We start from the raw sequence: 23688 nt of genomic DNA, 5'->3' as shown, positions 1-23688 counted from the left end.
AAAAGCCACCGAAGCAAAAAAGGACCTTTCAGCTGAAGTACGCTGTTTGGAATGGTATGTTATTACTGCACGAGAATAATAACTGTAACAAAAATTAAAATAAAACAGACATTTGAGAAAACATAATGCTTTATTTATTGTATTATTATAAATCCCAAACGTTGCTATGAGTTTTCATGTTGCATATTAAAGGATATTCAATATTCAGTATATTTAAATAGTTCTCTAAAATAGTGAATGCTGTTGGACACTCACATTTTTTTGGGTAACAAAGTATTAATGTTTTATTGATGTTATAGTACAATATTTTTCTATTTTTATTTTATACAGGATATAGTTTATACAGGTGTATAAAGTGACAGCAATTCAAGTACAGTACAAAATGAGAATACAATGCAAAAAAATGGTCCACTGTCATTATAATGCTAAGAGCCACAGTTTTCTGTCACATTTAGCACAAAACACTGCAGTCATAGTGTTCTTAGGAATTGTTGTTGAGTCCTGTCACATCAGTGTGTGTGTGTGATTATGTGTGTGTTTTGGCATTTACAATTAAAAGTATATCTTACTAACACATCATTTTACCTTGGGACAACAAAAAAGACAAAATTGTCCCGTGTATATCATTCTTACACTTGTGCTCTCCAGTCCACTAACTGTTTTCTCCAGAGCAGATTAAAACACACACGTTCACGTTCTCACACAGCTATTTCAGTTTTGCTGATTTCAGTAAGAAATCACGCAGTTCATTTCATCAGCCAGGTCCTCCTCAAAGCGAGAAATGGACTGACTGGCTCCGCGAGCTATGAGGTCAGTGGCAGCGATCTCCATGTCGTCCATACTCATGTGACAGGCTTCAGCAATCTCCCGCTTGGCAAAGCTCACAAACTTGGGGTCCCTGGCGTAGACACCGAGACCCTCGGAGATCAGGATCTGACATTAGCGAGAAAGAACAACAGCAGAGGAACAATGATGTAAGACAAGAATTACGTTTTCAGCCACTTATTCTCTCTAACACGCAAACATAAACATGCATGTCTATCTTATTATCATAATGTTCAATGCACAGACAATGTAATCAGCTGAAAAAGTTAAAAATCAATATTGTCTTATACTGCTGATGTTTGGTCGATTGTGAAATATATATATATATATATATATATATATATATATATATATATATATATATATATATATATTTTTTTTTTTTTTTTAATTTTCTTTTTTTTATTAATGTGTATAGTATTTACACTATATATCAGCGCATGCGTGTTATATGAAAGGATAGGTTCACAATTTGTAAAGACTCTTGTAAAATAATAGTCAGGTGCCCATATGAAAAGTTGTACAGGTTTTTCTTGCTGTAATCATTCCTCCTGTTCATACTGGCCATTAATAGATGTCTTCCCAATGTGCTTGCAATAAAAAATTGATAGGGGACAAAATCCAAAGTCTGTTGTTCTGTGCAAAGGTATATTCCAAAGATTATCTGTAGTTAATGTAAGGTCTCAGCAGCCTGAGTTAGTCAAATCAAGTGAGTATCTTCCAAAGTTAGTCTTTTTAGTACATTTTCTCTATTATCTATTGTGTAGACAAATTGTGAACCTATCCTTTACTACAGCTGCTAAAATGTGGATTTAGGTGAAAAAACATTGGTTTTAAAAAACAAAAAAACATGAAATAAACCAAAACAAAACATTACGTCAAACTGCTGGAGGGCCGTTATTCAAAATAGTGTATATGTTTATTAGTTGTAGATACTGGTGGTTGCTTTAGGTTTCTTACTCACAAAAATTCCCTGCTACATTATTACTCACCGACTCGACCAGACTGTCTGCACTGCCTTTATCTAAGAAGCCCTGGTTGATTGGTGGCATCCTCATGCTGCCGAAGGTCCTGGTCTGACCGGGGTACCAGCCGGGTGCCCTGCTCCCTGCAGGGAGGCTGGCAGAGCCGTCGCTCCACAGCGGCTGGCTGTTGCCGGTGGCTTCGTCCACAAGGATCATAGGGCTGTAGATGAGCTTGCCTCTGCGTCCCGCGGGGCCCATTATTCCTGGAAGAGTAGCGGTGCCAGCTGATGTGGTGTTCACCCAGGAGGCAGATGTCATCGAGGACACACTGCTGGGCCGGGCGTCCAGGCTGGCCTGGGTCTGACACAAGAAAGCAAGAGCAGGAGAAGACCATGAAACAAGATGAGACACACTCGGTGTATGAACACTAACATTTTGAGAGTGTGCGTGCCGTTGCTTCACCTGTAGACGGGATCTGTATGGGGATGTGTTTCCACGGTAGCTCCCTGGGATGGGGAGGTCATCCCCATTGGTCTGTGGCCTCAGACACTGTAAGTTAAAGGACGGCGTACGACCTGAAACAATAAGCAGGAAAGTGTTAGGAAACTGTCCAGGATGCAAGACTACAACCCTGTGTGGAGGGATTCAACATTAGCAATGCTGAATTAGCCCACTAGGGGGCCTCATGGCCTTATTTAACCCCTGTCTGTGGAAAATTTGGTTAAAAACAAATGTATGCAAAATAATAAATCTTAAAATATGTGAAGTGGTGTTTTCAAGCTTAAATGGGGTGTGACGTTGCCTTCAATATTTTAGTTGATACTCTGCTTTTGTGATGCAAATCTGCCATTAATCAAACTACCACAAACCAACACAATGAAAATCTGGGGCTCTAGACCAGTGGTTCCCAGCCTGTACCCCCACATCACTGTCAGATGAACTCACGTACCGCTTCATCAATTCCCAATGTATGTTCCAAATGTATAACACTATTCATTAATTTTTTCATATTGAACGGTCAAAATTAAGGTTGGTTTGGTCAGCAATCATACAACAACTACTACTATTACTACTACTTGGAGTGAAGCTGAATGTTTCAACTATTTATCCATTACTTTAAGCTAACTATTTCAACTGTTATCCATTACTTTTAGTGAATCATTTGAACTGTCATTACTTTCAGCTATTTATATCTACCATTTATTCATTACTTTTAGCTAACTACTTCATCCATTTAACCATTACTTTTAGCTACCAGTTTAAACTTCTGTGCTCACTTGCTAACTAGTTTTCATGCACTCTTACATAACTGAAACATGAAGTGTTTAGGTGTTTCAGTTGATGTTGATTATATCATGATTTCAATTTCTTCAAATTAGTTGAGCTGCTCCACAATCTTTCCACGTACCCCCTGGCAACAGCAGAAGTAGCCCCTGGGGTACAAGTACCCCTGGTTGGGAATCACTGCTCTATAGCAGCTGCCAGATCTACCTGGTTCCTGGTACCTATCCCATGGACATATTACTTGTGATTATTCCACAGCATAGTTACAAGCCAGCTGTATTGTATTGTACTGTTCTATATATTGTACATATTGTAACATTGCCCCCTAATAAAGAAGGTATGTTTCTCACCTCTTGGTATGGGAGGAAGCAGTCGTCTCCTGAAATGTGTGCCATTCTCATTTCCAGTGTAGCCATTCCCAGTGTAGCCACCGAACGTGCTGCCATTTTCAATGCCGTTTATTGTACTTCCATTCCCATTGATGCTAATGATACTGCCATTGCTGTTGTCTGAGTATCCATTCCCATTATATCCATTTGTGGCATAGGGAATGGGGCTTTCAATAACACTCCCATTCATGTTGGTGTCATTATAACCGTTGCTATCAAACCTGTTGCCATGAGTATCATAGTGTATCCCCCCAATGCTGCCAGCTCTTTCCAGGCTCTGTCCATGGTAGCCTGTCTCAGGAGAGACAGCTTCTGGATACACGTACCTATAACATCCAAATAAAGACTTTGAGCATAATATTCTCAAAGGAACAGTTTGACATTTTGGAAAATATGCGTATTTGCTTTTCTGTCGAGAGTTAGATGAGGAGATGGATACCACTCTCATGTCTCATGTCTTAAACATTAAGCTGGAGCCAGGAAACACTTAGCTTAGCTTAGCATAACGACTGGAAAAAGGGGAAAATAGTTATAAACATGTTATATATCTTGTTTGTTTAAGATGTAAAAAAAAATAAACTGTGTAAAAATGACAATATTTTATTTAAAGAGCCCTTATTATGCACGCCCACATTCCTGTTTGAAATTCCTCAATTAGTGATGTCACTGATTGAGAATGCCAGCCCAGTTTTTCATATGTGATGCCCATAGGTGCTGCCTGAGCAAGCACAGCCTGCCCAGTGGCTTGATTCAATTTGGTTAAACAATAACAACAGAGTGACCAATCAGAGCAGACTGGGCTTTTCAGGAAATTGGGCCAAGAGCTCAGACAGAGTATTTCAGGCAGAGGAGAATGGGATCTTCTCCTCTAACTCTCGACATAGAACAAACGAGTGTACTCTAACTATTCCTTCATTTAATCGTGTATTATATATGCTGTATCTCTCTCTTTACTCCCTTGCTTGTGCCTTACCTGTCTTCTGATGGTAGGTTTGCAGCATCCCCTTCAATGCTGTAAACCTGCTCAGTTACTCCGTTTGTAGCCGCCACAACCGGTTCTTCAACTACAACCGGTTCTTGAACGACAACCAGTTCTTCAACTACGACCGGTTCTTCAACTATGATGGGTTCTTCAACTATGATGGGTTCTTCAACTACGATGGGTTCTTCAACTGCGACGGGTTCTTCAACTACTACCGGTTCTTCAACTACGACCGATTGTTCAACTACGACCAGTTCTTCAACTACAACCTGTGCTATCTCTGGGGAAGGAGGAGGGGGAAGACAAGGAGGAGAAGGAGGAGGCAACTCGCTGATGGAGTCCACCCTGAACAGGAGAAGAAACAACTCATTATGTCATTTAAAAAACAAACAAAAACAATACAGTATCAAAGTGTAAATGGTCATATAATGTAATGAACACAGCTTTGTATAAAATGAGAGAAACACACCTGATTGGCAGAGGATTGGACCTCACAGGCTGCTCTGTTACAACGCTGACTCCCGCCAGCTCTGACCCTGGTCTCTGGTGCTCCTGCAGGCCCATCACCTGCTCTGTGATCACACCCCCGTTGGCTGTCTTGGGCTGAGGTTCCATGAGCACAGTTACCTGTTCTACCAGCGTGTCTATAGGTGGCAGCGACGTGCTGGCATGCGTTGTGTTTGCAGAGGTTCCGCGCTCGCTGTCGAATATGTCATCACCGGTCATCTCTCCATCCAAACCCTCCTCTTCTTCCAGGTCACAGGCCATCGCCAGACGCATCTCTGGAGCTAGGTCCTGCAGCGTCCGCAGCCCGAGCTGAGAGCACAAATCTACTTCTTAACATTAACAAACAGTGTGCACCCCAAGTGTTTATAATGACACAAATATCCAGTGGTGGAAGAAATATTCAGTCTATTATTTAACAAGTAAAGGTCCTGCATTAAAAATCATACTCAAGTAAAACTATAAAAGTATCAACATCAAAATATACAGTAAGTACAGAAAGTACAGTAAGTAAAGAAAGTAAAAGTACTCATTATGCTGAATGTCCCATTTCAGATTCTTATATTTCTATATTATATTACTGAATTATGATTAGTGAAGCATTACTGTGTTCATTTTATTTTTGCTGCTGGTAAAGGTAGGGTTAATTTAATCACTTTATATACTGCTGGGTAGTTTAATCTATAATAATGCTTTCTATATTTATTTGTTGATTTATATTTTGTATTAAAAATCTGAATCGTCACAGTAGCTAAAGCTGTCAAATAAATGTGGTAGAGTAAAAAGTACAATATTTGCCTCTGACATGTAGTGGGGTAGAAGTATAAAGTAGCATAAAATGGAAATACTCAAGTAAAGTACAAGTTCCTTTAAAATTGTACATAAATGCAGTAACTGAGTAAATGTACTTAGTTACATTCCACCACTGCAAATACCCATAAAGTATCAACAAAGTTAAAGTCCCCTTCCACACTTCATTTGGATGCTTGATCTTCTCAGAAGGATGTTTGTGCAGAGTTTGACACTGACGAAAGTTTCTCTGTGCTCACATTAAATCTGAGTTTAACATGTGTCCGTAAGAGCATGATTCTGTGAAATCTAGTTTGGAGCCAATCAAGTTCGAGTATGTAAGTTACACAAATGTGATGTGGTAAGTTATAATCTCCAGTGCACACATTAAGAATGAACTTTTCAGGGACATAGGAGACGTCTTGTGTCTAGTAGGTAAACTTTAAAAAATAAATAAAAAATTGCACATTCATAGATTCATTTTTGTAGTAGATGTTTAACAAAGTAACTTAACTATCTTGCGGGAAAGAAAACATATTAGAGACAAATTATTATTTAAAGTGGAGTACTTTTACATGTCTGAATGGGATCTTTAAAGTGAAAAGCACAATTTATGTCACCTGCAGAGAAGCTGCCCTGTCCTTCCTTTTGGATTTCCTCTCCCTCTCCTTTCTTTTGCGGAACTTTTTAAAATAGTCCTGAATCAAGAAGCTGGCATAAAACTTCCCACAAGTCACCTCATCCCCTGAGAAGGAAAAAAATGAAGTTAGTGATGAAAATGTGGAAGGCCAAGTGAAGAACATACATTTATATATTCCATTAGGCATGATTTCTGCTTTCACAATTATTTTTTTTTATCATGGCTGATAGCTATGTAAATTCTTGTTGTACCTCTAGGGGGAGGAATGACTTCATCAATAAGCTTGGGCTTGGTGCGTTTCCAGAGCTTCTTAATGATCACCTTCAGCTCTTCATTCTGCTGGTCGATGGGGCCTGAGGGGAACAAAAGGAACAAAACCTTTAAGTGAAACAGCCTAACAACACTGACTCAGATACTACAGATACAATGCAGGGGTTTCTGTCTATGCACGTGTACGAGATCTAACCTTCAGTCTTGATCTTGAGCGAGGTTCGCACAAGAGCAAACAGAGTAGCGCTGAAGGTGACTGTCCCATCGCTGTGCAGTGGGACGTTCATAGCAACCAGTCTCTGAGAGAGCACAAGGCAGAAGGAGTGAGAGCTATCTACTCTATCTTCTCATGTTATTCACATCAAGTGTGCAGCGCTGAATTTGTGTGGACTTACCTTGCATGCAACACGATGAGGACACAGTTTTCCAAAACCAAGAGGTGGCTGAATCCTACGCAGCAATGTGACGACATCGATGTGTTTTATACGACCGCTGCGAGAGGCAGACAAACAGACATTTACTGACACATAAGAATATTCTGGGAATAGTTAGAGGGGACAAACAAAAGAGCAGACGGTTAAAGAGAAACGAGTCATACGTGGCCTCTGGATCGTAGTCAGACCAAACTCTCTTAAACTCGTCCAGGTGGTGAGTGCCGAGCACCGTCCAGTCTCGTGTCAGGTATTCAAAGTTGTCCATGATGACGGCAATGAACAAGTTGATAATCTTGATAGAGAGGACAGAAACATAACGACTACTTGTGAACAACCTGCCACTTATAAAAACAAGGCTTGTAAACTGGTTTATGACTGCTTTTCATTAGTGTGTATCTGTTTGCTTCCACATGCAAGTGATTATCAGAGTGGCCTATAAGAACGTATATGTCAATTCATCCAGTATCGGTGTATTTCGCAAAATCCAGCAGGAAAAAAGGGTTCAGGGTCTATTTTAGCAGCCAGGGAGGGTCCCAGTGGGTCTCTACCAAAGGTCAAAGACCACACACAGACTGATGGATGTCAGCTGTCCGCAGAAGAAGAAACCATAGAAGCAACGCGAGACCCACACAAAGAGACGGGGCCGAACATGAACCTGGATGCTGTGGTTGTAAATCTGGCTTCAAGGAAACAAGGCAAGAGCTGAGAACTGTGATGGCGGTCTCAAATCAACATTTTAAAATAGATGGAGTGCATTAAATATGTAAGGATGGCCTCCTTGCAAATTCACTTCTTAAATGTAGGCAATGCAAAGAAATTTCAGCGTGGGAACTGATTTATACTTTAAGTGAATTTACGGTCCTCAGCACCATATGGAATTACACTCTATTATTAGATGGCATTGATGGTAATCTTAAACAGGTAATCTGTAACAGGAAATACTGTAAATCCAGGTCTGCAAAGGCTAAAATATGTCAGTATATGTCAGATTAGACCCTGTTCTCGTACATTCTGCAGGTTCAAAGTAACCTTCATTTAACCTGTTTAATGTCTTAAAATAGCACTGAAGTCATGGAAAAGTTACCAAAATATTTTCACCCATTTAAATCAGGATTGTGTTGATTTGGCTCTGCTGTCTGGATTAACAAAATCCACAGATCCATGAGTTCTCTGAGGAGCTGGGAACTGGGGAAGGCAGGGTTAGCGTTCTAAAACTGCTACCGCTCAGTTGCTGCAATACTATCCTCTCTGCTTTCATCTGACTTTAATCCCACTTGACCTGACATCCTGTAAAACACAAGTCTGAATTAATTATACCTAGATTTAATTTGCAGTCAGGAGGCTGTATTAAGTTAAATCAAAAGGATGGAATGTGTTTTAAATGAAAATGATCTGAGAACTGAGTGATTAAAAAACACAGATCCTTAATCCTCCTCAGCTTCACTCACCAGGTAAGCACAGAGCATGAAGAAGCTGATGAAGTAGATGTAGGCCAAATTGCTACCGCAGGAGAACTCTTCACCAGGCTCAGTGTCAGCTTCTGGGTCACAGCGTCTGCCTGGCAGAGCTGCCAACATAATCTCCTGCCACTGCTCTCCTGTGGCACATCTACAAAGACACAGAGACATGGCAGCATTTTCATTTGACCTGTATTTACTGCATTCACTAAGATCTTTTACATCTTGTTTCAAAGGAAGAGAATGACATTATTTGGCTTTTGAAATATTGTGTTGGGGCATGACTTACTCCTTGCAGCAAATGTATGCAAGTAAAATTTGAGCTGTTATAACACTTTGAAAGCTCTTGTAACATTTGTCTCTTTCGGGCTAAAATGGCTCACCGGAAGAGCACCAGAACAGCCATGAAGAAAGTCTGGAAGTTGCAGTTTCTGTTGATGTGTGTGTCGTCATCGATGGCCACTTTCCCAAATGTCTGAAAGGAGACAACAGTGCACTCGGTAAGAAACAAACAGCTGCAGCCATAGGGTCAATATGACTAGTAAAAACTGTGGGGGCAGACTGTCATGTATGTTTTATACAGTTTTGTTTATCATTAATTGGTAATGGATTCATTTTAAGTTGGTGGAAATGAGACCATTTAACTCCTGGATCACTTTAATAAGAGAGACTCACCTGCATGCCAATCACAGCATAGATGAAAAAGATCATCGCGATGAGCAGACCAACATAAGGCAGGGCCTGAGCAGAATAAAGTCAAAGGTGCAATTACAGAAAAGGAGTTTATAAGAGTCATGACAACAGTGAATCCTTTGTGTTGTGTGAATTATTCGCTGACCTGGAGCGACTTAACAAAAGTCCAGAGGAGCGTTCGAATGCCCTCTCCTTTGCTGAGCAGTTTCACCAACCTCAAGACTCGGAATAGACGGAAAAATGTGATGGACACTTTTCCACTCTCTCCTTTACCCTAGAACAACAAAAAAAAGTATGAAAACAGGTGAATAAACGTATGTGTTACAGTGCTCGTACATATAGTATCTCGAAGTATACATCCAAAGAAAACATTTGGAGTTGCAGTGGTTGTGTTCAGCTCTCACCTCACCATGGCCGCCTCCTCCCTGGATCCATATTTTAGGAAATCAACAAAAGAGGAAAGAGATTAAAAAGCCATCAGGCACAAATGGTTAAATCTTTAAAGTAAAAAAAGAAACCATTTCAATGAATGATTATTTGGATTTTTGTATTGTGTATTTATTCAGTTAACAGTTCAGTTATGTAGTATTGTTTTAAAGTTGTCTCCACACTGCTAGGAATACAGTTCTGGTGAAGAAATACAGATTTCTTTGGTTGGAAAAAAAAAAAAAAAAAAAAAGTCAAACTTCAATATATTTATTCTAAAAATACTGGAATCGGCCTATACAATACCAACCAAACCCCCCAAGATTCCCAGAAAAAACACCAAAGGAAATAACCTTAGGGTTGTGCAGTAATAGGGAAACCTTTTGGTTCTGGCAACTGGTTTTCTTCTGGTTTTTATTCCCAGTAACACATAACGTAACTGCTTTCTACACAAAGGGCTCTTTTTCAAAGTCTTTAAGTAGTTAAGGTAATATTATTATGGGTTCTGGAAATTTGAGTATTGAATAATTGTTGTGGTGTGTTTTCGTAGTTGTGTGTTATGATGGATGTCATACTTTTGCTGCAACAAAAACCTGAACCTGAACCTAATGTTGATGTGGTAGCACATGCATTTTGGTTTGAGTTTTTTAAATCATCCATAACGTTTTTGAGCCAATAGCTCTCCATTAGAGTAAATTGGAGCTTTAGTTTTTGACTGAGATGAGACGAGAAGGTAACGAATGGATCATGTAACTTTTTCATTTTTCACGGAACATTTATTCTGCGTCCAACTCATCGCATTTACAGAGACCAAACAGAAATGAGTTCCACTACAGGCTCTTATCAAGCCTCTAAGACAGTATATACTAATGATACTGGAATTTGGTAAGACTTGTTTGACTTTTTTTTAAATTCTCAGATTAATAATTTCACCATTTCTCCACAGCAGTAGAGGAAACACATAGCTTTTGAGCTTTTATTTTGTCAGCTCATGGAACAAACTTACGCTTAACTCAGAGACGGCAATATCCAACACGCTCCCCACGACAATCAAAGCGTCAAATGAATTCCATGGATCGATGAAATAGTGCTGCAAAGGAAAGAAGAAGCAAAGTGAGAGTCAAAAATAGACAGTGTTGACAGTTGAATGTTTGTCTTCAAAGGTAAGAGAGTGAAAACTCACATGAGCCCGCAGAGCCAGTAACTTGATAACCATCTCTATAGTGAAAACCACAGTGAAGATCATGTTGAGGATGTCCATGATGGAGGTGAATAGTTTAGACTGCTCGTAATGCTGGGAGAGAGAAGCAACAACACAAAACTTCATATCGCAACGCTGAAACAAGTTGATATTTCTGTATTTCATAAAGGAATTGTGGAAATGATACCTGAACAGCCAGGGTGAGGGTGTTTCCCAGAATCAGCACAAACATGATGTATTCAAACTGGCTGGAGTTGATAATTTTCCAGAATTTGAGCTGGGATGGGTTTTTAGGAATGTAAATCTTTATAGGCTGAGCTTTGAGAGCATAGTACACACACTGGCGCTGCACAGGGGGAAAAAAAAGAAGAAAGCACAAACATCATTTACTTTTGAAAAATGAAACAAATGTATCACACATAATTATTTCTTTAATTAGTATAAATAAATGAGTTAACTAACTTGATTTTTGTTGAGCTCACAGTTTTTGAATTCCGCCTCTCCTTGCTCTCGAAATGTGATGATGACAAAACCCACAAATATGTTCATCATGAAGAAGGCGATGATGATGATGTAGATGATGAAAAAGATGGAGATTTCTACTCTGTAGTTGTAAATGGGCCCTCGATTGATGGCGTTGGCGTCCACGGCCCGGTAAAGGAGCCTTTATACAAAAAAACACAACAGTGAGGACACATTTCATAGCCAAACATTGATTTAAAGAATACAAAGCCTGGTTATATTCTGTTTTGTTTTTTTAATTATCGTCAACAAATCCCCTAAGAAGAGAAAATCTAACAATGAGTTGAAAAGTGAACCACACTGTTGTATTAGGTGAAATATTCCTTCAATATGACGACCCTTGGGCACTGTAATTTATTTTGAATTAACCCCACATAACCTCACTAGACCCAACACTAGCCCCTGCCCCGCCCCCTCTCCTTTTGCACATGGACTGACTACCTCTGATCACTATGCACTTTATTAATGCACCTTAACAATGCACTATATATGATCATACTGCATTCTGTCTCTACTATTATATGGACTATGGACTGTCTGATTTCTCATAACTCTATGTACTTTATTTGCTAAAGCACTTTAATAACGGACTAACATGATCATACTGCATTCTGTCTTTTTTAAGCACTGCTATAAAGAAAAAGCACTTTTAATGATTGCAATACTGGTTAGATGTTAAACTGCATTTCGTTGTACTGGTTGTCCTTACTTGTGCAATGACAATAAAGTTGAATCTAATCTAATCTAATCTAAACTAAACATGTATCAATCCATAGCAGAAAATAGTCCCTGAGAAATGCATTATTCCCTCCTATTTTAATAATGTTTTGTAAATCCTACAGTGCCCAGCTCTTCTACAGCATTACTGAGCCATTTAACAAAATGAAACTACATATTTGTGACCAAATTTTAAAGATTTACATCTTGAGTAAGAACGGCAACAGAGTAGGGAAGTCTCACATCCTTGTTTTTTAATTTTCATGGGATTTGTTGACAATAATAAAACCAAATAACACCAGCCTTACAGTATCCTTTGCATTGATAGAAACAATGTAAAGTTACTACTCACTGTGGCCAGCCTTCAAATGTCGACACAGTGAATAAAGCCAGCATGCCCATGAGCACATTGTCAAAGTTGAAATCACTGTTTTCCCAAATCCTCTCTTTCACCATGGGGTGGTTCATATCCCCGTCCTGATAGATCACAAACGATCCCCTAAAATCAAACGCATACAAACATTTCACGGCAGTGACGGCATGTTAAAGAGACTCTCAAGTGATGTATGTTGTGTAGAGAAATGAGTAAAAAGGGAAACTGACTTGCACTCATCAGGAGTGTGTTTGGCTTCATCTGTGCAGCTGTAGAATCTGCCCTGTAACATTAAATACAGAATACAGAAAGTTAAAACCATTAAAAACACTGGCCACTTCCCTTTTTTAAATGAGTGAGTGAGAGTAAAATGCACACTGTAATGCAGTTCAATACAACAGCTCTTTACAAAGTTCATAGTGTTCAGTTTTTGGTGACATTGTTGGAAATGTGTAAATTAAATTATGTTTATTATTGGGGCAGAATATCTCTGAGTATAATGCAGTGCAGTACAACACAACAACACCACTTACTATGACCTCAATGCTGAAAAGAAAAATGATATGCTTGAAACATTTAATTTAATAAGCACCTCTATGACAGTGTCAACAAAGAGTGAACATGAGCATCGTAAAAGCAGAGTTTGTATCTAATAAAGTGGCCACTGAGAGTAAAAATCAAAAGGCTGAAAGCATGAACATGTACCTTGAAGAGCTGCACTCCAATACAGGCAAACATGAACTGAAGGAGTGTTGTGACAATTAAGATGTTTCCGATGGTGCGGATCGCCACGAACACACACTGCACCACATTCTGTGAACACCAAAGGACACGTGTTAGTTTTGAATAGCGACAAACTAGACTTTATATACACTAAATAGAAAGCAAATATACACCAGAAAAATAGCAATGTAATGCAATAACCTTGAAATAAACACTTACACTTACTTACTTAATATATCATTTGAATGTAACAAAAAAAGAAAAGAAAGATAAATAAACGAGAGCTGTTTACCTTTAGTCCCTTGGCTCTGTTAATGGCTCGAAGAGGCCTGAGCACTCGCAGCACTCGGAGGATCTTGACCACAGAGATAGCACTTGAACTGAGAGCAACAATGCAAAATATTTAGAGTCAAGTAAACTGAAATTTTAGCAAATAAAGGATACAAAAAAATAGGGCACAATGGGTAGGGAAATAGAGAGTATAAAGTCTAAAACAACATTGGGAAAATGAAATAATTTCTGAGTGTTAGCCACAAACTTTAACACTTTAAAGAGACATAACTGCTTCCACACATTACAGCTACACAACAGTGACTCCTATTGATTTTTCTGTCAGAATACAACAGTGCAGTTCGTGTTAGACAGGCATCTACTCACTGTAAAAAGAAAGACGTGAGCGACACACTGACAACCAGCAGGTCAAGAAGGTTGAAAGCATTTCTACAGAAGGAGCCGGTGTGCAGAAAAGCTCCGTAGACTGTCATCTAGAGATGAGCGAGGGAGCGAAGAAACAAAGTTAAATGTTGTAGACATTATGTGTTATTGAATCACACCACGTTTAAGCACAAGTCAATCTCAGCCACTGCAACCGTTACCTTCAGTACAATCTCCACTGTGAAAACTGAAGTGAAAACATAATCGGCATAACCGAGCACCTGAGGATGAGAGAAAACAGATTTTAGTATTGAATCTTGTTTATTGTGAAGGTAATCATGAGCAGATGGACATGGTCTGCCGGTATGAGGCTCTGATGTGGTCTATCTTACTATGTTCCTGAATGAGTGGGATTTGATTGGATCCTCAGCAGCCAGGGAAATACTACTCATGATGATGAAGATGAGAATGAAGTTGGTGAAGTAGGGGTGATGGATGAGGTTGTGGCAGGCGACTCGCAAACTGAGAATAGGACGGAAATTACAAAAGGAAAGTGGATTCATTTTTGCAATGTCTGTATTGTTATTGTTATAGAAGTATAGTCAAATGAGGTTGATTTGACGCATGTATGATGTCAAATTACCAGTTTTTCTTTCCAAGAATGAAGAAGGAGCTTCCATCAGGGATTGGGACGATCTTCTCTTTGGGCCCTGAGAACTCAGGCTTTAATGGAGCAACCCCTATAATTAAATAAAGAGCAAACAAGAGAGTATTAAGAGACAGTCTAAGTCTTTAATCAGCATGTCTGCTATTTTTCCTGCAGGGCGTGGTGTCCGTCGGACTCACCCTCCAGTCCCTCGATGGCCCTCAGCTCCTCGTTTTCCTGCCAGTCATCCTCCTCGTTCTACACACGAGACAAAAGATCAGCTGTCTGGCATTTCACTTTTTAACAAAGTCCAATATGTTGCAGTAAAGAAACAAAAATATTCTCTACCGCTGCATCTTCATCCTCTTTCTCTTCATCATCATCCCACTCTTCTTCCTCTTCCTTTTTCTCCCTGAAAAAAACAAACTGCAATTAATCTAAAGGGCAATTGTTTGAAAATAATATTTTTGTATGGGCTAAATAAACTGATCAGTCTAAGTGCAGCAGGAAATAGAAGGATGGGTCAGTTATAAATGTGTCCGGTACGACTGCTCACTATGCATGACTGCTTCTTATGTCAAACTTACTCGACTTTGGTCTTTCCGCCGCCTCCTGCCAAGTTGTCCACAGCGATAGCCAAGAAGACATTGAGCAGAATGTCTGATCACAAAATTACAAAATTAAGGAGCCCCATTTGTTTGCATTTGGAATTAAAGACCAATCATGTAATGCTCAGACTTCAAAAGGAATCAGACAGTAAGTGCACAAAACACTGAAAAAAGGATACAGTTACCACAGACAAAGAGGATGACAAAGTAGATGCACACCACCATGTTGGGGAAGATGGGACCTCCATAGGCCATAATGCCGTCGTACATCACAGCGTTCCAGTCCTCTCCGGTGAGGATCTGCAAAGAAAAGAGAGACACAGTAGGTGACAGAGAGAGAGACCGGTAATTCCACAATAGCAGTAAAGAGTGGAGTAACATTGTGAGATATAGAGGAGATGTAAATCACCTGGAAACAAGTGAGCAGAGCCTGAGGGAAGGAGTCAAAAGTACTTCTCTTCATCTGAGTCTCGTCAAAGTTGAATTTGCCTCCAAACAACTGCATGCCCAGCAAGGCAAAGATGATGAGGAAGAGGAATAGCAGGAGCAGAAGGGAGCAGATAGCTTTCATGGAGTTGAGCAGCGAGTTGACCAAGTCAGACAAAGCAGCCCAGTGCCTGGAAATAACAAAATCAAAGAGAGCAAAGTCACGATAAAAAAATAAATAAAAAAAAACCCGGCAGGTACATCTACAACACTGGTTTCTTCCTCATGCGGCCGACTGATGTTTCACCACTAAACTCTGGCACCAATTACCGAGTCATCTTGAATATCCTGAGCAGTCGGATGCAGCGCAGCACAGAGATGCCGATGGGCGGGATGAATTCCATCTCAACGAGCAGCGTCTCGAGGATGCCGCCACACACCACAAAGCAATCAAAGCGGTTGAATAGCGCCATGAAATAAATCTGCAGGCCAAAGGCGTACATCTTCATCAACATCTCCAGAGTGAAGAGCAGCAGCAGGATCTTGTTGGCTCGCTCTGAAGGACAAACAGAGAAGAAGAAGTCATATTTTTTTCCATCAGCAAGTCCAAGTGTAGAGTTGGAGTACAGCTCAGCAAAGGTTAAAATAAAAAGAGGAACGTATTCTTACCTTGCATTTCTGTGAGCCACTTTGGCTGTCCGTAATGCTCGGAGGCACTGGCCACTGTGTTGAGAAACACCAGCAGAAGCACCAACCAGTAAAAGTTATTGGTCTTGACGGCCACACGGCAGTTCTTCCTCATTGTATGATTCAGCTGGCACAACTGGTCGCTAAAAAGGAGATGGAATAGTGTTTTGAATGAGGTGTGCATTTTGACGAGGGTGTAGCAACTAATAAAATTCAGTTTGGAATGAGCCCTTTTTTATTTTCTCATCTTACCAGAAGCTATTGGCCATCATCTTTGCCCTGAGAAAACAAGAAAATGATCAAATCATTAATTGACTTCATTAATGCCTGCATGTTAGTGATTAAAAAACAATGCTGTTATTTCTCTGTTGCCTTACATGAGAGAAGCACAGAAGCCGCTGTCATCATCGAGGTATGCTATATCATCATCTGAGTCTGACTCTGCTGAAAACAGATAAGTACCGGCTGTTAAAGAGAATCACGTAAAAAATAAACACAATAACAGGGCGTGACAGCTGACATACCTCCACCATCCTCACTGTGCTTGTACCAGCCAAACTTCTTCATCATCTTTTTCTTTGCTATCGCAGCACCTTTGAAGTCAAATAGAGCCAGGGGATGTATAAATACAAAGCTACATGTAATTTATTTTGGTTTGTCTACATAAATATGTGTTTAACTAACGTTTGTTTCCTTCTTCGTCCACATCCTCGGCCTCTATGAGCCAGTCCATGTAGCCTATCATGTCCTCCTCCATCTGCTTGCTCTCCTGTGCCTTCTGCAGCTCACCGCGCGCCACGGCCTTTTCTCTTTCCTTGGAGAACTCTCTGTGCACATACACAAGATCAAGAAACTCAGTAAAAAACAGTGAAAACAAATGTATGAATTAATTTTGTTTCTTACAACTAGGTCTGGGTATCGTTATAAAAATGTCGATACCGGTACCGGTACCGATACCGGTACTGTGACTTCGATACTGGTTCTTAAACAATACTTTTTTCGATACCAATTTTATAAAACAAAAAATCTTTTTTATTTCTTTTTCAGCTCCTACTACGTGAGCCCTGTCTCTGTGCGTAATGTAGAGTTTTTCCTGTGTGCCTCTATGACGTGTAACGTTAGACAGCCAAACACAAACATTATTAGATCTTGGTAGAAGTGCGCTGAATGCTTATTGGCTAACTGACGCTGATGAGATACACTCCTTAGGTATTGAAATTGGGTATTGAATGACGAGGCATTTTTCGATAATCAATACTTTTGAGGCAAATTGGTCGGTGCCTAAAAAGTATTGAATTCGGCCCCCAGCCCTACTCATAACACACAAGAAATGCACAGAAAGCTAAGTGCGGCAGCAACCTACCCGCTCAACACACCCAATACGAGATTGATAATGAAAAAGGATCCAAAGATGACCAGAGAAACAAAGTAAACCCATGGAATCTCAAAGCCAATGGCATCATTCATCTGTGCAGAGAGACAGCGACAAAGTACAAGTACAGTTAAGTATTTATTTTTTTTAAATACAACCAACAAATGTAAAACTGTGGAGGACCCAGGAGCATGTGTGTGTACCCAGTAGAGAACATCTGTCCAACCCTCCATAGTGATGCACTGGAAAACTGTCAGCATGGCGAAAAAAACGTTGTCGAAGTTTGTGATGCCGCCATTGGGGCCCTCCCACTTGCCCCTGCATTCAGTCCCGTTCCCGACACAAAAGCGCCCGCTCCCGGCAAACGCACAAGGTGACGGATCATCTTCCGCCATGAGACCTGGAGCAGAGAACAGTCCACACATCCATGAAATATGGACACTGTATACAGTAAAATCCATTTTAGTTTAGAGAACACAGACCTGTGCTGGTGGAGTAGCACGTCTTGTGCATCCTGCCGATAAAAAGCTCCAAGCCGATGATAGCATAGATGATGATGACAAACATGACCAACATACCGATGTGCAGAAGGGGGACCATGGCTTTCATGATGGAGTTCAACACAATTTGTAAACCTGACAAGGCAAACACACGTTTCAGTGGTGCATGCGTGATGAAGCACAGGAACACACAAGCAAAAACACATTCACACAAACTACAATGAATGAAAAACGCACTTGGCACTCCAGATACAAGCCGAAGCGGTCGTAACACCCTGAATGCTCTGAGAGCTTTGACATCCAGGCCTCCAGGTTTTCCTGCAGCATGATGGGCCTCTCCTGGCTTATGATCCGTCATGCCCTCTGCTATCACACTGAACAACCTGCACAGACACACATAATAGCTGTCAGAACTTTACTTCTTATTAGTGATAGGACATTTGCAGATGCAAATCTTGACTACGTAAAGCAACAAAATACCCGACAATGACGATAACGAAATCAAGCAAGTTCCATCCGCTGCGTATGTAGGCGCTGGGGTGCATGACTAAGCCGTAGGCAAGAATTTTAGTGAAGGTCTCGATGGTGAAGATGACGAGGAAGACATACTCAACTTGTTCCTAAGAAGATAGAGAAAAGGCAACGTAAAGATGCTTGGCAAAATTGGAACGACCTTTTTTATAAGTCAGTGAGTGCGTCTGACAGAAATGAATATGGAAGAGTGTTGAAGAAAATGTCAAGTTATTGTCACAGTAAAATAAAGACATTTGGAAATTGATTTCTCTTCGTCACATACAGCAATGAATGGCATTTACTGACTTCTTCATGCGTCTTTCTTGAAACCACATGTGTTATCATTACTGCCTAACACATGCTTAAGCATGTCCCCAGATCTCTTTTCTGTAACCTTCAGCTTAATGCATCTAATCACTGCTACCCCTGTCACTAGGCTCTTAAATCAGGCTGACACAATAATCCTGGCATAATGTGGTTCAGTGCAAGATGACTTAAATACACAAACATCTGAAACATTCACCAAAATTTGATGCTAAAAATGGATGATTTTACTTGATAATACAGTTAGTTACTGAAGGTAAGTGTATATGTTAAACTGTCAGCTTACGTCCTTTCTGCAATCCAATAAAGGGATCTACTAAGATCTATCCTGCCGCAAGTCTAGGCGTGTGTGTCCCTGACTCCCTGCTACCCTCTTACTAAAATTACCTAAAATCTAATTCAAATATTGGATCCTTTTTATCCCTCTGCAAACAAGGTTTAAGGATTGTTTCAAACAATTGGACTTTTTCCAAATACATATAAAGCTGTTTGTAGGTCACATTGGTTCATATTTTCAATATACCAAAGTAAAACAGGCTCGTTTTGAGTCTGACCACGCTGGAATTTGTAATTTATAGAAGAAAAATTATCAGAAAGAGAGAGACAAAGAGAGAAGACAAAGACAAGGCAGATGGTTGCTGTTTAAATCAGTCATTGATCCCTGACAGGGTCACCTTAACGAGGTCATAGTACAACTTCTTTCCCCTCTAACACCATTACCATCCAACAGGACACTATTACCTTCTCACTAACTGTTGCTACCTACAGTCATCAAAATACTCGACTACTGTCATTTTATTATAAAAAAATAAACCGAAACTGTTTTCCTACACTTTTGTCACGAATCATGCATACACCTATCAGTGTTCTCACGACTCAGAGGACGTGAGAAGGCAAATCATGTCAGGGGAATCACACAGGATGTTATTAGTGAAAGTCAAGCCTTGGAAACAGGAACATAAGAACATACACTGTGTACAAGAAGCTCAGACATACTTCACATGGACATAGTTCACCTTGACAGCTTCATTTGTTCCCCTGAAAAGGGATCAAGTTGCTGTCAAAAACTTTTTTATACTTTCAGTTTCCAAGAAGAAGAAAGATCTATATGATCAAAGAGCTCCAGCATCTATTTGAAGCTATACTTGATGTGACATTCTCCATGTCGGGCCCTTTAGATCGCTCTTCAAATGCTTTTTTCTCTCACAAGCCCTCTGACCGATCTATTGTCTATGCATCGTTAAAGCATAGTATGCATGGTATGTATGGGTGCATCAGTCATACAAAAAAGGGAATGAATGGAAGGAACTATTGGATTAAGACTGGAAATACCTAGAGGACTTTCTTCCTTCAGTTGCTTTCTTTCCTTTCTATGTAGGAAGGATATTCACCCAGGTTTTTTTTAACAATGTATCCTTGTTTTTGTGATGTGTTCTGTGACTATGTGATGAGTTTTGTTGTTTGTTACATGTTGCTGTGTACTTTTATTTTGAAGTGTATGTGTTAGAAGTGCAGCATCCTTTAGAAGGTGGCTGTTATGGAAAAACTCAGTAGCAGCTTTCTTCAGGATACATGAAGGTTCGGGAGACTTTGAAGTCTTACACACAAGCATTTATTGATCTTGATCGAGGAGATTAAGGTAGACAGTACAGTTTCCCGTGTGTGTCCGCCCCAACTCTGAGGTCCTGTGCCTTTTCCTGATGCTTATATCCCTAGCCCCAACTATCAAGTATGTGATATCTCAAGATATCGATGGCGCCAAAGATAAGATGATTAACTTAAGCCTAGTTCTGGGCTGCATAAGAAACTATGGCAGGCCCCTTTACACTGCTTCCACTGACCTCCAAAATGAGATAGTCCTAGAACAAAATATTCCCTTATCATGCAGCTGTCTACATAGGCTCCCTGATTAAGATAGGGAGGCAAGCACCGAACTTGTAGAGTATACAGGCTGTTTTTAAAACACCTGTGCTAGAATGCATTGGTGAAATAAAGATTTTTCCAGTAAGTCACCAGTTTTTTTTCACCTTTTCCTTACTATGTAATACTGTGGTGATTAATCTCTTCCATGAGATATCGCAGTACATAAACTTATTTGAGCCTTAATACCAAGCTTAGCGTACCATGAACTTTCAAAATGAGTTAAAGAGACGAGGTAAGTTAAGCAACTGTATATCTCTCCGCTGAAAACTCACCAGTTGGTGATTGGTAGCGTTGGAGTCATCATCAGGGTACGGCTTGGTGACGCCCATGGCCACACAATTGGCAAAAATGGCAAGTAGAATGAAAATATCAAAGGGCTTGAGGATTGCAGTTAAGGGCACAACAGACCTCGTGAATGCATCTTTCCAGGAATATAGAAACAACAGCATAATACAACTTCACACTAGGGGTGGGACAAAATATCGATACGGCAATGTGTCGTCCTTCTTTGTGCGATACGAGAATCGTTAGACTGGCACCAAATGAAGATATTTTAATGAACAAAATAAGGCTCTCTAAAGTAGATTTCTCTGCTCCCAGCGTTGCTACTTCATGGCTTATCGAGGTGGCGCTCAACAAATGAATGAGGGAAACTTGACCATAAGCTAACTAGCCGAAGAGGAAGAGGTTTTCAACGGGATGGCGGACAGCAGTTTGAGGTAAATTACAGATGCCCCAGCCACGTTTGAGTCCAAGTCCGGACCCATAGTTACTCTATAGTTCTGTAATTTTAATTTACAGACTGAAAAACTTCTGCTGAAGAATTGTGCTGTTTTCTAACAGTTTGGACTTGTAGTGAATAAAGAGAGAAAACCTGCACTTAACCTTTTTAAGGGCATTTTGTATTCATAGTTAGACCGATATCATGATTATTGCAGAATTGCTGTATCATGATATTATGGGTATCGTAAGCCATGTATTGTGTATCGTACCGGGAGGTACCATGTGATTCCCACCCTTACTTCCCACTTCAACATATTCTCATGAACACATTATACATTTGCATGGAGGACTGTCTGCATAATCATACATAAACCACCGTGCACCGACACAGAGAAGGATATTTCCACTCTACTAGGGCCAGTGCTGCCATGCGGATGGGGTTGCTGAGGGTGAGGCAGCAAAGAGCTCGGGGGGCCCTGAGGGCAGACTTGTTGGCCTGCATCGCCTTCTTGGCCCCCCCTCCTCTTTTTCTGGCGGAGCCAGTCGACCCGAGGGTGTCTGTTTTTCCTCCATCCCCCCCAAGGGGGGCATCTGTCAAAAACAAAACAAAAAAACACAGTAATTATGTTATTCTATGATTTTTAAGAATCCTGAATGTGAAGTAAAAGAAAGTAAGAAAGTAAAATATAGGTATTACATGACCAATGCAAAATGTATGCTGTGAATTATTTTATTCTTAGCAAGTAGATGTTCTTTGCTAATAGAGGCATGCGTCTGTTGTTTTGGTGGATACCTTTACTGTCATTACATCAAAGTTAAAACAAGAAAACTCTGTGGCCAGTTACTGTTGTAGTACATGGTGTGAGTTCTCTTTCACACCACGTCAGTATTTCATTACTACTATCAGCTCAAAGTGTATTATCCAACACAATTAGGCAAGGGTTTGAGCCTGACTGTAGCAACAGACAGGTATACTGCCCTGAAGGCCTCATATTATTAGACCAGATGTGACCTACTTCTTTAGTGGAAGCAGTGTGGCACTTAGCCCAGCACTATGCCCTACCAGGCCCATGATCACCTGGTGACAAGGCCCTGCACAAAGAATAAGCCTGCAGGTAGAGTTATTGCCATCTCACTCATGTGAAAACTTCAAAGGAGGAGCCAGAAATATGGCAGAAATATAGCAAACATCAGGATGAACTATTTATGATCAATGTTGTCAACTTCACTTAATATCTGGAAGTATTATTTCAATAAAATGATTAATCTTCCACCTACACAAACTGCAATTTACTGATTTCCCTTCAGCATATCGCTTTACAGTGCATTGAGGCTTGTTTTTTGTTATGCATAACTTTGAAGGTACAATGCGCATATTCTTACTATTACTTACTACATGGGCTATTCTTACTATCTCAACTCGTGAGACGTTATAAGGAGTTCCTACCTTTCTTGTCCATGTCCGCAGTTTAACACCACGAAATCACTTCAGAAAACCCAGCATCAACTCCTCAGGGGATCTGCGATGCGTAATGGATCACAGATAGGAATTTGGGCCAAAAACACTTTCTAAGGGGTTAAAAAAAAGGACCATCTGCTGCCTATCATTTCATATCCACGCGTAGCACGCCGGTGCAGCTGAGACGCTCCAGGCCATTCTGCTCACCGCCTGCTTTTAGCCGAGAAATCCAATTAGAGCCGATTTCTGGTAATTTCTTACGTGTGTAAAAAAAAAAAACCAACTGAATTGCTTTTATCCACACAGGCACATAACGGTGAGGGAATATTAAAACAAACGCGTCCCCATATCCGCGGTGGTCAGTCGGTAGGATTAAACTAGTTGAGCCGTTTAAAAGGATGACAGTGGAAATCTTTCCAGGGGAAGGAAGGTGGAGGTAAACTCAGGAGACACTCTGTGGCTCAGTGGGGCTTCTTTGCAAAGTTATAGTTAAAGTGAATGGAGGACTATTAAGAAGTATTGTCATGATAGACAATTTGATATAGCTCACTACTGCAAGTTTGAGAATATATCAGGACCTTGGACAGAAGCAGCCGGTGGGTACAGTACCAGCTGAAAGGCGACAGGGGGCGTTCATTCACAGTAAATAGAGGGAGCCC

The 23688-nt window shown here is 40.3% G+C and overlaps 1 protein-coding gene across 3 annotated transcripts; it reads right to left on the bottom strand.

Annotated features, from left to right (window-relative positions):
* Positions 1 to 115: 115 nt before the first annotated feature.
* On the bottom strand, positions 116 to 23538 carry cacna1fa (calcium channel, voltage-dependent, L type, alpha 1F subunit a). Of its 3 annotated transcripts, XM_036008483.1 has the most exons (48): positions 23018 to 23537; positions 21972 to 22161; positions 21120 to 21225; positions 18568 to 18707; positions 18325 to 18470; positions 18070 to 18222; positions 17791 to 17987; positions 17579 to 17682; positions 16900 to 17042; positions 16740 to 16808; positions 16593 to 16659; positions 16468 to 16494; positions 16198 to 16358; positions 15859 to 16084; positions 15512 to 15719; positions 15282 to 15402; positions 15082 to 15154; positions 14843 to 14906; positions 14695 to 14752; positions 14492 to 14588; positions 14241 to 14370; positions 14070 to 14129; positions 13852 to 13958; positions 13487 to 13574; positions 13177 to 13284; positions 12702 to 12754; positions 12451 to 12597; positions 11322 to 11523; positions 11047 to 11205; positions 10842 to 10952; positions 10665 to 10748; positions 9637 to 9657; positions 9378 to 9506; positions 9215 to 9280; positions 8923 to 9014; positions 8531 to 8690; positions 7247 to 7374; positions 7044 to 7140; positions 6845 to 6947; positions 6630 to 6731; positions 6359 to 6483; positions 4915 to 5261; positions 4708 to 4790; positions 4437 to 4581; positions 3425 to 3789; positions 2253 to 2365; positions 1818 to 2150; positions 180 to 933 (listed from the first exon to the last, which is right to left on the bottom strand). In XM_036008483.1, exons 1-48 carry the CDS (start codon positions 23028 to 23030, stop codon positions 727 to 729), a joined length of 6228 nt encoding a protein of 2075 aa, XP_035864376.1. In that variant the 5' UTR covers positions 23031 to 23537; the 3' UTR covers positions 180 to 726. The 3 variants fall into 3 exon arrangements, with proteins under 3 accessions (XP_031146215.1, XP_035864376.1, XP_031146214.1); XM_031290355.2 differs by having other exon boundaries at positions 116 to 933; positions 4437 to 4790; positions 16593 to 16656; positions 23018 to 23538; XM_031290354.2 differs by having other exon boundaries at positions 4437 to 4790; positions 23018 to 23538.
* Positions 23539 to 23688: the final 150 nt, after the last annotated feature.

The sequence above is a fragment of the Sander lucioperca genome, chromosome 12, assembly GCF_008315115.2.
Source record: "Sander lucioperca isolate FBNREF2018 chromosome 12, SLUC_FBN_1.2, whole genome shotgun sequence".
In the NCBI taxonomy this organism is placed as follows: Eukaryota; Metazoa; Chordata; class Actinopteri; order Perciformes; family Percidae; genus Sander; species Sander lucioperca.
Note: the sequence above shows the minus strand (reverse complement) of the source record. Positions and strands in the feature narration are given on the sequence as shown.

Coding starts and splice junctions, on each gene's coding strand:
- cacna1fa (XM_031290354.2), bottom strand. Junction 18,708..21,119: donor ACGCTACCAATCACCAACTG/GTGAGTTTTCAG, acceptor CTATCTTCTTAG/GAACAAGTTGAGTATGTCTT. Junction 6,732..6,844: donor GCTCAAGATCAAGACTGAAG/GTTAGATCTCGT, acceptor TGTTCCCCTCAG/GCCCCATCGACCAGCAGAAT.